Source organism: Eptesicus fuscus, chromosome 16, assembly GCF_027574615.1.
Source record: "Eptesicus fuscus isolate TK198812 chromosome 16, DD_ASM_mEF_20220401, whole genome shotgun sequence".
Lineage (NCBI taxonomy): Eukaryota > Metazoa > Chordata > Mammalia > Chiroptera > Vespertilionidae > Eptesicus > Eptesicus fuscus.
The window spans coordinates 55,823,155-55,836,317 of NC_072488.1; the positions used below are offsets into that span (position 1 = coordinate 55,823,155).

Genomic DNA, 13,163 nt, shown 5'->3' on the forward strand with positions numbered 1-13,163 from the left:
CTATAACAGTAAAGCTTTCAAATGTTTAAACTGACTGTGTAGATTCCTATCAGATTTTTCACTGAAAACATTTCATCTAGATTAAACTCATCTATGACCCGTATTAAACAGAAAAGCATTTTAAGGGGGGGAGGCAGTAAATGAGGATCAAGTATTGCATTTATACAATGATACTGTAATAACTATGTATGGGGCCAGATGGGTACTGGACTTATTTATATAACTCACCTTGTAGTTATATAACTGACTAATCACTAAGCTGTACACCTGAAACTAAGATATGTAAAAGGATATATACGTGAAATTAGTCTGACACACTACCATCCCTGACATTGAGTCAATTCATCTTCAGATGATAGCAATACAAACAGGTATATCTTGTCCCTTTTACATGCAGAGGCTGGGATTTAGCATTTTTCCTCCCTTTCAAAGTAGTCATGGCTTCTGATAACCCTCCTGAACTCCCAGCTCCTCCTGCAAACTCAGTGAGCATTGTACAATGAGTGGTCAGGTGTTGAAGGGTGTCTCACATCTGGAGTAAAGATCCATATAAACGATGATCTATATATATATAAAAGGGTACTATGCAAAGTGTCCCTTCGGGAGTTGGACTAGGCGACTGGGAGTTCAATCGCTCGCTATGACGTGCACTGACTACCAGGGGGAGGCGCGGACCATGGCGGGCAACTAGCAGTCAGCAGTGGGGCAGGGAGGGGGGGGGAGGGAGCGAGGGAATGAGGAGGCCAAGAGGTTGGAGGCAGGGAGGTGGAGAACCTGATTGGCCCTGATCATGGAACAGGCCTAGGGAACCTACCCGTGCATGAATTTCATGCACTGGGCCTCTAGTCTTATAAAATGCAGGAGAACCCCCACCGCCAAGTCATGGACAAAGTGATTATTCCTCTAGATAGACTTTAAATGATAAAATGTTTTATCTTTACCTTTCTGTATACACATTGCTTCCTCTTTCTTCAAGGATTCTTTATGAGACAATAAGGACTGAGCAGCATTTGCCATTTCTTTGGCTTGTATATACTGTTGAAGCTCTTTAGCAAAAGTATCTTCTGGTTCCTGATTGCAGATATTATCAGTGTATACATCATAGTCCTTATTTCTTGATTTTCTATGTAGCAAATTCTCTGGTGAGGTTGTAGAGTTTCCAAAGTGCCTAAACTAAGTAAAAATTAAAATTTCAATTTGAAAATTTTAGCATGATTCAAAACCATGTGGTTATAAAGAAGAAACAATGACTGGCCATAAACTGATCATTGCTGAGGTTAGGTGATGGATACATGGGGGATCATATACTATTCTTTCCACTCTCATGTATTTGAAATTTTCCAGAATTAAAAAACAAACAAACAAAAAAACAGTATGACACAGCCATCCTTAAAGATAATTTGAGGGAAGATTCTGGATTTTGTATACTCCATGTACTTTGCTGAATTAACAGAGTAAATCCCCAAATCTTAATTTTTGATTTAAATAAAATTGCCTGGCTGCTGTGGCTCATTGATTGAGCATTAAACCAGGAGGTCAGGGTTCAATTCTTGGTCAGGGCACATGCCTGGGTTGCAGGCTCAATGCTCAGTAGGGGTAGCGATCAATGATTCTCTCTCATCATTTCTCTCTCTCTCTCTCTCCTCTCTCTCTCTTCCTCTGAAATCAATAAAAAATATATATATATTTTTTTTAAATATATATTTTTTTAAAAAGCAGAGAATTCTTGTATTAAAAAAATACAGTATTATAGTTTACATTTTATTTCTCCCATGATATTGACTATACTTTCAAATGGTTTAATTCAGTGACTCATGATTTCATAAAAGTAAATTTTAATAGCCCAATTAAAAATGCACTACACTAAGATACATCATAGCTACCAAAGCCTATTCTTTTTCCAATTTAAAGGTTTGCCAACCGTAAGCCTAGAAAAGTCTACCAACAGATCTAGTTATGTTCAAATAATGGAACACTCTGCAGCTAAGAAAATAAGCAAGCATGTACACACCATAACATCTATGAATCTTATAATGTTGAGAAAAAGAACATCCATGGCGCTATTTTATTTCTATAAAGTACAAAAATGGGCAAGAACAAACTGTATTCTTGTGGATGACAGCATTAGTAAAACTGTAAAGAAGAGCAAGGAAGTGATTAGTACGTGAATTAGGACTGTATTTCTAGGCAGAAACGAGGAGGCTGGCTGAGAAGGGAGGCACCAGAGGCTCTGATGGTCATGATCTTTCTTGACTTCCAATGTGCTGTCCTGGGTGCTCTCTTTTTAATCACCTGTGATACATTCACATTCTACACACTTGTGAGTAAAGAGCCTGGGCTAAAGCAGGCCTCCTTAGGAATAAAATCAGTGTCCATCTTCTCACAGTACTGTTTCTTGGAAATCACTTAAAATAATCCTGGAATGTTGTACCTGCCTATCTACTGTATAGTGTTATACATGGATTAGAGGACTTTAAATGGGCATGAAGTAGTGGGCCCAAATGACTAAAATAATAGAAAAAAATTGTAGGAAATCCAAGCTGTAATTTCTCCCTGTCAATCTTGGCCCTCGTCTATAGCAGGGCAAAAGAAGTCATATACTTGGGTAGCTGAGAGTCTTCCTGAGGAGCTGAAGATGCTGTACCTGCTATATTTTCTGTCTTATATCCTTGTACAAACCTAAGTATAAGAGTATCGCAGGGACATAAACAAATGTCACACAGAATCTTAGAACTCATCAAAACAGTTTGTAAAAATATCTTAAAGCAATTTCCATCATGGTTGATGATTAACATTTTGAAAAGCTTTATTCATTCAATGTGAAACATAGCCCAAGACAATGTCTGCACTTCTGTGTTCTTGTCAAAAAGAATAATATCCTTGAAAAAAAAAAAAAAGAGTATCGCAGTATAGTCTATTTGTGTCTGTGAGTCTCACTGCCAATTAAAACCCATTCTTTTGTAATGTGCTAAAATTAATCATTAAAAAAAGAAGTTCAAAAGACAAAAAAGAGGCAAAAGAAGAGCAGATATTGGCTTTGTTACTGGTTGTGTCCCCCCAAATTCTTACGTTGAACTCCTAACCCTCAGTACCTTAGATTACAGGGGTCCTCAAACTTTTTAAACAGGGGGCCAGTTCACTGTCCCTCAGACTGTTGGAGGGCCGGACTATAGTTTAAAAAAAAAACTATGAACAAATTCCTATGCACACTGCACATATCTTATTTTGAAGTACAAAACAAAATGGCAAGAACACCCGCATGTGGCCCGCGGGCCGTAGTTTGAGGACGCCTGCCTTAGAATGTGACTTTTTTTTTTTTTTTTTTTTGAAAAAGGGCATTGTATGTATAATTAAAATTAGGTATTAGAGTGGGCTCTAATCCTTTAAAACCAGTGTCCTTAAGAAAAGGGGACATTTAGACACAGACATGCACACAGGGAGAACGCCAAACAGGTAGGTAAAGATCAAGGTGATGCTGTGGAAGCCAAGCCAAGGAAACCAAAGATGCCAGCAAACCACCAGAAGTGATGGGAAAGGCCTGAAACAGATTCCCTTTCACAGCCGACACCTTGATCTCAGACTTTTAGACTCCAGAAGCATGAGTCAACAAACTTCCACTTTCTAAGTTACCCAGTTTGTAATACTTTTTTAAAATTCTCACCTGAGAATCTTTTTCATTTATTTTAGAGAGAGAGGAAGGGAGAGGGAGTGAGAGAAACATTGATAGGTTGCCTCACATACAGGCCCAGACCGGGGATTAAACCTGCAACCTGAGTATGTGCACTGACATGGATTCAAACTCATGACCCTTCGATGCACAGGATGACACTCTAACCATTGAGAACACCAGTCAGGTACTTTGTTATGGCAGTCCTAGCAAATGAATACAAGCTTTACACTTTAAATCACTAAGGTTAGTTACATTAGCAATTCGATATCCTTAAAATTTAGATCTAATTTAAGAAGAAAACTTTGAAACACTTGACAACTCATTTCAGAAATAGGGAAAACAAAAATAAATACAATGCACTAAAAATAGTTCATGTTAAATGACAAAGCCCTTAAGGATAAATTTTTTTAAAAGTGTAACTGGGTTTGATGTAAGTAACTATGTCTCAAATGCTAACTAAAATGAAACAAACAGGATCCCTAAAAAGTTTCTCATATCCATTACAGTAAAACCTCAATATAGCAGACTAATTCAGATGAGCGGGTATCTGTTAAAGCTGAAAGTCCGTTATATAATAAAGTATGTTTTACGAATTTGTATATTAAATAATTGACAAATTAATTTACCTGTTTTTATTTATACACATTCTACAATTAAAATTAAGTATGAAAAGTTTAATTTCACAGAAAAGTATTACTGTAATTTTAAATTTATTAAATGTGTGCATTCACCAGTTACCATGAGCAAACAAATGCACATGGCTAGGTGTGGCTTAGTGCACATGGGAACATCCCATAGCATGAGTTAATACCATTGCAGAAAGTGACACCACTCAAAAACAGAACCAATTATGTGTGCGATAAGGTGTGATCACACTCTAATCATTGGCCAAACATTGGCTACAAGCAGTGACTCTTGGATTTAAATATGTAAACTATAGTTGTAGATATGTAATATTTATTTATGTTGGCGAAATTACTACAGTATGTTTTCCAACATATAGCCTATTTGCTAAAATTTGTTTAAAATAACAGTTAATTAATAAAAATAATAACCAGTTGATTTAATTATAAGCAAATCTTGGTTAAAACATTTAAAAATTAACAGGATATTAATTTTCACATGACATACGGACCAGAAATTTTGTCCATTAAATCCAAAGACCGTTAAATCAAGGTCTGCAAAATCGAAGGTTTACTGTGCTGTTTTATCAATATGCCAACTTAATCTTACTTTTTTGGGAATATGCTCACATTCCACTTTTATTTTCTCTTCTTGTGTTTCTTCAACTTCTGTATCATCTACTTCATCATCGATTCTGTAGCAAAAATATGAAATAGCACAAGAGAATTTTTTCAACCTGAAAAGGGTTCATCCCACAGCATTAAAATCCATGGCTTTGGCTTATCTTCAACTTGCCCTCAAAGAAATTCCAAATTTAAATTCTACTCCACCTACCCTTCTTTCCAGAGAATTATGTACAAAATTATTATGAGTAGTAAATGACAACATGTTTATGAGTAAAAAATAAAGCTGAAATTTTAGATTATATAACCTTGAACATTAGCTCAAATATTAGCAGGTTTTTAATTTATCCATTCATTCTCATTCAATTCATTCAACAAATGCTGAGTATCTACCATACTCAGCATATAGGCTCTGGGCCTTAAATCCTAGGATACAACAATGAATAAAATAGACCTTGTCTCTGCCTTCTGAGAACTTTCTATCTGTTTGGAAGAGAGAAGGAAAGCAATTTCAATATGGTGTGGGTAAGTACAGGTATATATATGAAGGACACAATCTATAGATTTAGGTGCCAGAGGCTTTCTGAACCTAAAAGACATGAAAGAGCAAACAAAGAGGAATGAATGCAAGGGAGAAGAGTATTTCAGGTAGAATTCAGGGTGCCTTCTCAGGTCAGGAGAGCCCAAACTTATATTCAAGTGGAAGGTGAAAAAGAAAAGTTGTTTTCACATTCACAAGGACTGAGAAGCTGGCATGCATGCACACCATCAAGTAAAGTTATTCGAGGGTATTTCAGCAAAACTAAAACTGAACCCAAGAAAGATAAAGACAGGAAATACAAAAAAAACTGGTGAACAGAGAAGCCAGTAAAATCCTATGTAATAAAGAGGTAATGTGCAAATTAACCCTCACGCCCTCACAAGATGGCTGCCTACGACCAGGCTGGCAGGGGGGTTAGTGACGGACAACCAAACGACTGAAGAAGCAGGCTGCACGGGGCGACCAGGCCAGCAGGGGGGTTAGTGAGGGACGACCAAACAAATGAACAAGCAGACTGCGTGGGGCAACCAGGCTGGCAGGGGGGCAGTGAGAGGTGACCAGGCCAGTGTGTGTGTGGGAGGGCAGTTAGGGACAACCGGGCCAACGAGGGGGTGGGGGATGCAGTTGAGGACAACAGGCCAGCAGGGGGGACAGTTGGGGGCAATTAGGCTGGCAGGGGGGGCAGTGAGGGGCGACTAGGCCGGCGGGGGGGCAGGGCACAGTTGGGGACAACCAGGCTGCAGCAGAGGGGGGCAATTGGGGGCAACCAGGCCAGTGGGGGTGGGGGGGAGGGGGCGCAGCAGTTAGGGGCAACCAGGTCGGCAGGGGGGGCAGTTAGGGGCCACCAGGCAGGCAGGCAGGCAGGCAGGTAAGTGATTAGGAGCCAGCGGTCCAGGATTGTGAGAGGGATGTCCAACTGCCGGTTTAGGGTTTAGGCCCGATCATAGGGATCGGGCCTAAACCAGCAGTTGGACATCCCCCAAGGGGTCCCGGATTGGAGAGGGTGCAGGCTGGACTGAAGAGAGACCCCTTCCCTCCCTCCCACCCCTGTGTACAAATTTCGTGCACCGGGTCTCTAGTTCATAAATAAAGCGAAATAATGGTTGATGGTATAGACATGGGGCATTAAACACAATTTTGTCTCAGAAAGTAGTGACTACTGAATAAAGCTTCAAATGTGTGTTACATGCCAGATAAAGGCAAGGACTAGGCAATCTCTACATACTCAAAGCAACATGTTACAAGAATGTGAATAGTGGCTTTGTGCTTCTCTTCAAGTTACAGGAATTCAGGCTTCACAGCTATACCCAATCCAACAGTTTACCACTGATCTATCTCCATTCAGAGCTTCAGAGTTACACCCATCAGATAAGCTACCATGTTTTGAGCCTTTTACAGAAGCAAGAGCCAATAAACCAAATCCTGTGTATCTTTATTGTTCTAGTTTTCAGTAATGAATCACGGGGAGCAGGAAGTAATCTATCCTTGGGCAGAATAATGATAATAGCAACTACAGCAGCAGTGAACACTTGCATTATGATTACTCTGTGCCTGGACACTGTCCCATACACATTATCACAACCCTATAATGTACATACTACTGCTTAAAAGGCCGTTTTACAGATGAGAGAACTGAATTACAGAAAGCTTATGCAACTTGCCACAAACCTAGTAAATGGTGGAACTGAGATTGGAATGCTGGCAGGCAGAGCCAACTCCCTATTTACCATATCTACCTGATGTCTACTAGACTAACCTTAATATATTCAAAACTGAACTTCTGCTATCTTAAACTGCAAGTCCAACCTTTTAATGATACCCCCCAAAACCTTGATGTTGTCCTTGACTCCTCTTATGTCCCTCCTCCAAACCATGAAGACATGCAGTTTATCTTCAACATTTTATCTATATTTGACCACTCTTACCACTAATACTATGATGAAAGCTCTTGCCGCCCTACATTCTACTCTCAACACAAGCAGAAAAACCCTACTAAACTGTCACTCCCTGCTGAAAACCCTCCAATGGCCTCTTATCTTTTTTAGGGTAGAAGCCAAAGTCCTTATTATGGCACCTACAAGTCCCTACATGATCTGCCTCCCCCATCCTACCCAATACCACTCAAGTCTGACTACTCTTACGCTACTCCAATTGTCATTCTGGCCACTTTGTTCCCACCACCCAATCACATCAAGCTCCTACACTTCAGGACCTTTATATGGAACATTCTCCAGCTAGATATCAACCTCCCTCACCTCCTTCAGGTCCCTACTCTCAAATATTACTCATTAATGTTAATATATAAGGCTTCCCTTAATCACCTTCTTTAAAATATCTACATCCTTTCCATCATACATTCTCCCTTCTTATCCAACTAACCCTCTTTCATTTTTCTCTATGTCATTTATCACCACCTACAATACCATACAGTACATCATCCATAGGCTCTTGGAACTGCAATGAAGCATATAATGAAATCAATTTTACCATAGGCTAACTGATATTCACAGGAGTTAGGTTCCTATGGCATCTCATCGACCTTAGAATGAAACAAAGTAGAATGAAATGACATTACTTGAGGACTGTATATTTACATATTGCCTGTGCCCCAAGAATATAAATGAGCATGAGACTTTTAAAAAATATATTTAATTTATTATGTTCCCAGGGCCTAGAATAATGCCTTGTACATAGCTAGTGCTCAATAAATGAGTAATCCTATATTCCTATATAATAAAAGCCTAATATGCTAAGTGTCCGGTCGTCCAGTTGGCTGTTCAACCAATCAAAGCGTAATATGCTAATGATATGCGAAGGCCGCTCAACTGCTTGCTATGGCATGCATTGACCACCAGGAGGCAGATGCTTCAACCAGTAGGTTAGCTTGCTGCTGGGGTCCGGCTCATCAGGACTGAGCGAGACAGATGGGACATGCCCTGGAGCCCTCCTGCGGTCCCTCCCTGGCTGGCCAACCTCCTGTGTCCCTCCCCAGCCCGACTGTGCACTGGTGGGGTCCCTTGGCCTGGCCTGCACCCTCTCCCAATCTGGGACCTGCTGGAGGATGTCGGAGAGCCAGTTTTGGCCCTACGGCAGAATGACTGGTTGCTATGACGAACACTGACCACCAGGGGGCAGATGCTCAATGCAGGAGCTGCCCCCTGGTGGTCAGTGTGCTCCCAAGGGGCCCAGAGATTTCCCACCTGAGAGAGGGCGCAGGCGGGGCTTAGTGATCCCCTGAGTGCACAAATTTTGTGCACCGGGTCTCTAGTTTCATAATAAAGATACTAGTTAAAAACAAACAAACAAACAAAAAAACCCTCCAGAAACGATAAAAGATTGATTCATTTGACTGCTTTTAAAACAGACAAAAACCTTTATGCATAGGAAATAATGCCATAAGCAAAGTTAAAAGAAAAAATAACAAATTGGGATAAAATATCTGCTCACTAGAGAGCCTAAAATTTTAAAGAGAAGAATGGGCAAAGGATATGAATAATAGTTCACAGACACTCACCATAACCATATTGAAATACCATCTGCACCTGACATTTTGGCAAAAATCCATAAGTGTTATAAAAGGATGACATAAAAGTAGTTCAGTAAAATTTTCAAATTGATGGCTGCTATTGGTTTTTTACATGTTGCCGCTGTCTTTTGTGTGATTATTTATATTGCTGATTTCTCTTATGTATTTTAAGTTTATTGATTCCTCTCCTTTTTCTTTGTAGATGATCCTATCATCTGCAAGTAATTAGTATCTTTTTCTCTTTTCAATATTTATAGGTCTTATTTTAGCCAATTGTGCCTTAGAAACATGGGGATGAAATCATGGGTCCTAGAGGAAGACTTACGTAAGTAACTTAATCCTAGTTTTGCCACTTACTAGTACACTGTGTAATCTTGACAAGTTATTTATCATCTCTGTACCTCAACTTTCTCATCTACAAAAATAAGGATATCTTAGTCTGTGAAGGATATCTTAAAGTCTGTGAAATTTTAAAGACATTTTATATAATGCACCATAGTAAAGCTCTTGATGGTAGCCTGAATAAAAGCAATAGTTCCAATTAAGGTACGTGAGACAGAGAGAAGTGAAAAGATTTTAGTGATCTGGAGGTAAAGTCAACCATAATAGGACTTATAGTTGATAAGAGAAAGAAAGGAATAAAGGTTGTGTTAAGGTTTTGGCCTAGGGAAACTGGGGCAAAGATGCAGGTTTAGAAGAAAAGATGGTTTTTTAGCATTTCAAAGGCACAAGGAAAAGAGTGAATGAATATCTGGGTGTAAAGAAACTACATATCCAAGTCTCCACGAATGAGATGAGTTAGAGCCATTTGGCCAGCGGCCTCATTTCCCCTTTCAACATAAAGGAAATACAACCAAAAGGTCTTTGCTGCTTTGTGATAGTTTTTAGGATCTTTCGATGCTGATCAATGGAATAAGAGCAGACTATTCACTCATACTTCACCGCTTGGCGAACTGACGGTTTCATTATTTTCTACAAAAAGAGTGCCTAGCACGTGTCGGTGAGAAATGACAGATGACCTCTGTCTTCTAGGAGCTCACACGTGCTCTAGTCCGCCGGGAGAAAGGGGAGCTTCCCGGCGCACCCTCGCCCCGCTCGGGTCCCCCACCTCCGGCTTCCACCACCACGCCCGCCCCGCACCATCGCTCCACGTCTGAGCTTCCCGCGCGCTTCACGCCCCCCGCGACTTGGCGTCTGGGACGCGCGAAGGGGCGGAACCCGCTGGGACCCCGGCGCTCAGGGCAGCAAAACACGGGCGTCACCTGTCGTCAGAGTCCTTGGCGTCGGAGTCCGTGACCGATTTCCTGCCCAGGGCCGGGTTGGGGGGTTTGGAGAAAAGATTCTCAAAATCCATCCTCCCGTCCAGAGTCCCGCAGCTACCTAGTGACAACCAGCAGCGGGAGCGGAGAGAGGAGAGGAAGGAGGGGCTCCCGGGGCCCCGCAGGCGGCCTACGCATGCGCCGCCCGCCCCCTCTGCGCACGCGCTCCTAGCCCCAGTGCGCACGCGCGCTCTGATCAACTAGCTCCGCGCAGGCACCGCCCTAAATCTATGCTTCTTGTTGCACTTGGTGACCCGTTATCTCAAATATTTGCTATGGTTTTTAGGCTCGGTCCTTAGGGTTCTTCTATGGATCAAAAACCCTTTGTTTCTAAAAAGAAACATTGATTTAAGCGCTCGCTTAATATCAGGCATGTTTCACATTTAGCCCACTTAATGCTCACTGGAACTCAGGACACTCAACTTATTACAGGTGCTATTCCACATTTTCTAGATAAGGAAACAGGTGTGGACAGTTCACGTGACTTGTTGAGTGTTGTCATCCAATGGGATTAACACAACTTTTAGGCAGACAGTTCATTTAAAAGTACCAAGAACTAAGAGGATTCAGAAAAGTGGTTGGGAAGGCTTCTTTTTGAAAGGAGCGTATTTGAGCTCTGTATTGAGGTAATGTCCACAGGAAAAGATAAAGCTAGGAGTATAAATGGACTCTGGGAAAAGGCAGTTTTCCAGTCCCTTTTATGAAGTAGGACCAAAGGAGCAATTATAAGAAATGGATTTCATGCCATTATAAGAAATTGCATGAAATCCATTGGTGGTAGATTAGGGAGGTGAGGGAAAGCAAAGCATTGAAATCATTGGATAAAAAACAAAATGGAGTTACATACTCCTTTTACGTTGGTAGGTATGGGGTAATTAACATTTACAGTAAATAAGTGGGCAACAAGATAACAATAAGGAGTTTCATAGTCTCCCAGTTGAGGTGTTGGAAAATTACCCCGATCTTTCAGAGAGATGGCTTATCCTCCTAGATGCAGGAGAACAGGCTGGGCTCATATTCCAGGCAAAGAGTGAGTTGCTAAGGAAGCTAACAGGCCTGGAACTTGACACCTGCCATGACCCGCCCAGTTAGCAATTTGTGATCAGACCATCCTGGGTAGTTACTCTTGGTCTCCCAGCCTGCCAGGGCTGCACGTGGTCCCCAGAGCTTGCCTGCCCTACTTGTGGACCTTTGTTGTTACCACTAAGCAATGGCAAAGGAAGTCAGATATTTGGAAGGGTCAAGTCCTAAGTCCATCATTTTAATAAAAAGCAAAGGCGTTTCCTCTAGAAGCAAGCCACGCTATTTTCCTCAAAACGTGATTCCGAGTACTACACATTATAAAAAGAGAGCTCGCTACAACCATGAAGGAAAAAGTACATTTCTCCATCACTAAAAATATATTTAAAATAACTCCCAATATATATTTAAAAAACACACCCCACGAGTGACCCATACTAACACAGCCCACACCGAAGGACCGCTTCAGAAGCCACTAGTTAGGGGCCTCCCCAACCCCCGGTTGGCGGCGTCCTGCGGTGGCACTGAGACCCGAACCGCCCGGAACGCTCGAGCGGAGGCCGCCCCCGGACCCAGAGCCGCCTCCGCCGCTGGCCAAGTGCTGGAGACCCGCCCCTGCCGGTGACTGACGGCCGCATCCTGCAATGGCCGACGCGCAACGGGCGGGGCGAGGCGGGCGCGCGGAGGGATATTGCGCCTGGAGTCCCCGGCTGGTGAGCGACGCCATCTTGTCGAACGCCGCCCCGGGGCCGCCATGTCGGTGAGGAGCAGTCACTGCCACGGCCACTGTCCAAACCCCTGCGTCGCGGCGCGCTCGCCCGCCCGCTCCCGAGCCTCGGCCGCCGGCGGCGAGTAGAGACTAGCGTGGCGGCGCCGGCCGCGGCCGCGCCCGTGTTTGCAGAGAGCGCATCTCTCTGGCGTGGTTGTTAACAGACTGGAAAGTCTGTGTCTGTGTCGCTCACTAGTAACCGTGAGTTTTTACCGCCTCGTTACGGCGGGCGGCCGGGGTCCCGCGCCCCGCAGACCGGCCCGCAGCCCCGCCCCGCTCCTGACCAAACATGACAGACTGTGAACACGCAGGGCGCGGCAGGTCGGAACCTTGTCTGTCTGTGTGTCGGAGGAGAGGGCTGGGCGGGGGCGGGCGGGCCCTGCATGACCGAGGCATCACCGGGCCGCCGTGCTGGACGGCGCCCGGGGAGGCCGGCTGGCGGCCGCGGGGAGGCCGGCCCCTCCCGTCCGGTCCCGTCCCAGCCCGCCGAGCGGGTCCTTCCGGCCTCCCGCCCCGCCCGCCGCACGCGCGACCCCCGCCCACGGCTGGCGCTGCGGGCCTGGCCAGACAGGACCGGCCACGAATTGGTAATAACTGGTGTTTGAGCGGGACCCTAGCACACTCCGAAAAATAAACATGTTTGGGGTTTTTTTTTGTTTTGTTTTGTTTTGTTTTGTTTGTTTTTTTTCTTTTAGGAAATATTTAAGCAAACCAACAGGCCATGTGTCTGAAATGGCAAGTTTCAAGTTTAAAATCTTAACACAAATACTTAGGCTTTGCCAACCTTGGTGTAGCACTGAGTGGAAACTCCATGGATTATCCCATCTAAGCCCCATCTTCTAAGTATGATAGGTCACCTGAACATTTAACTGAGATGTTGATTTTTTTAGTTTTGCTTTACCTTTAGAGGCATACTCTTAGTTCCACGGAAAGGTTTGTGTTATTTACAGATTTTCAGTGGGGTAAAGAGCGTACTGAACTTTGGATTAGGTTTCTTACTGAGAGTCTAAGCGGTGAGATGACATTTGGGTCGACAGCGGACCACATATACCACCGAGGTCCTATAGGATT

At 43.2% G+C, this 13,163-nt stretch overlaps 2 protein-coding genes across 3 annotated transcripts in view; one reads left to right on the top strand and one right to left on the bottom strand.

The window, feature by feature from the left end:
- Positions 1–10,352, bottom strand: part of ZC3H8 (zinc finger CCCH-type containing 8) — a 29,377-nt gene extending 19,025 nt beyond the window's left edge. The window contains exons 1-3 of the mRNA XM_054728023.1: positions 10,247–10,352; positions 4,904–4,988; positions 942–1,173 (exon numbers count right to left, since the gene is read on the bottom strand). Coding sequence (XP_054583998.1) covers positions 942–1,173; positions 4,904–4,988; positions 10,247–10,338 — 409 coding nt within the window. The 5' untranslated portion in view covers positions 10,339–10,352. The remainder of the gene's footprint in view (positions 1–941; positions 1,174–4,903; positions 4,989–10,246) is intronic.
- A 1,562-nt stretch (positions 10,353–11,914) lies between these two features.
- ZC3H6 (zinc finger CCCH-type containing 6) overlaps positions 11,915–13,163 on the top strand; it is a 56,476-nt gene continuing 55,227 nt past the window's right edge. The window contains exon 1 of one of the 2 annotated variants that reach the window (XM_054728010.1): positions 11,915–12,083. In XM_054728010.1, coding sequence (XP_054583985.1) covers positions 11,968–12,083 — 116 coding nt within the window. In that variant the 5' untranslated portion in view covers positions 11,915–11,967. Of the gene's footprint in view, positions 12,414–13,163 lie in introns of both variants that reach the window. The other variant, XM_054728011.1, reaches the window with a different exon arrangement.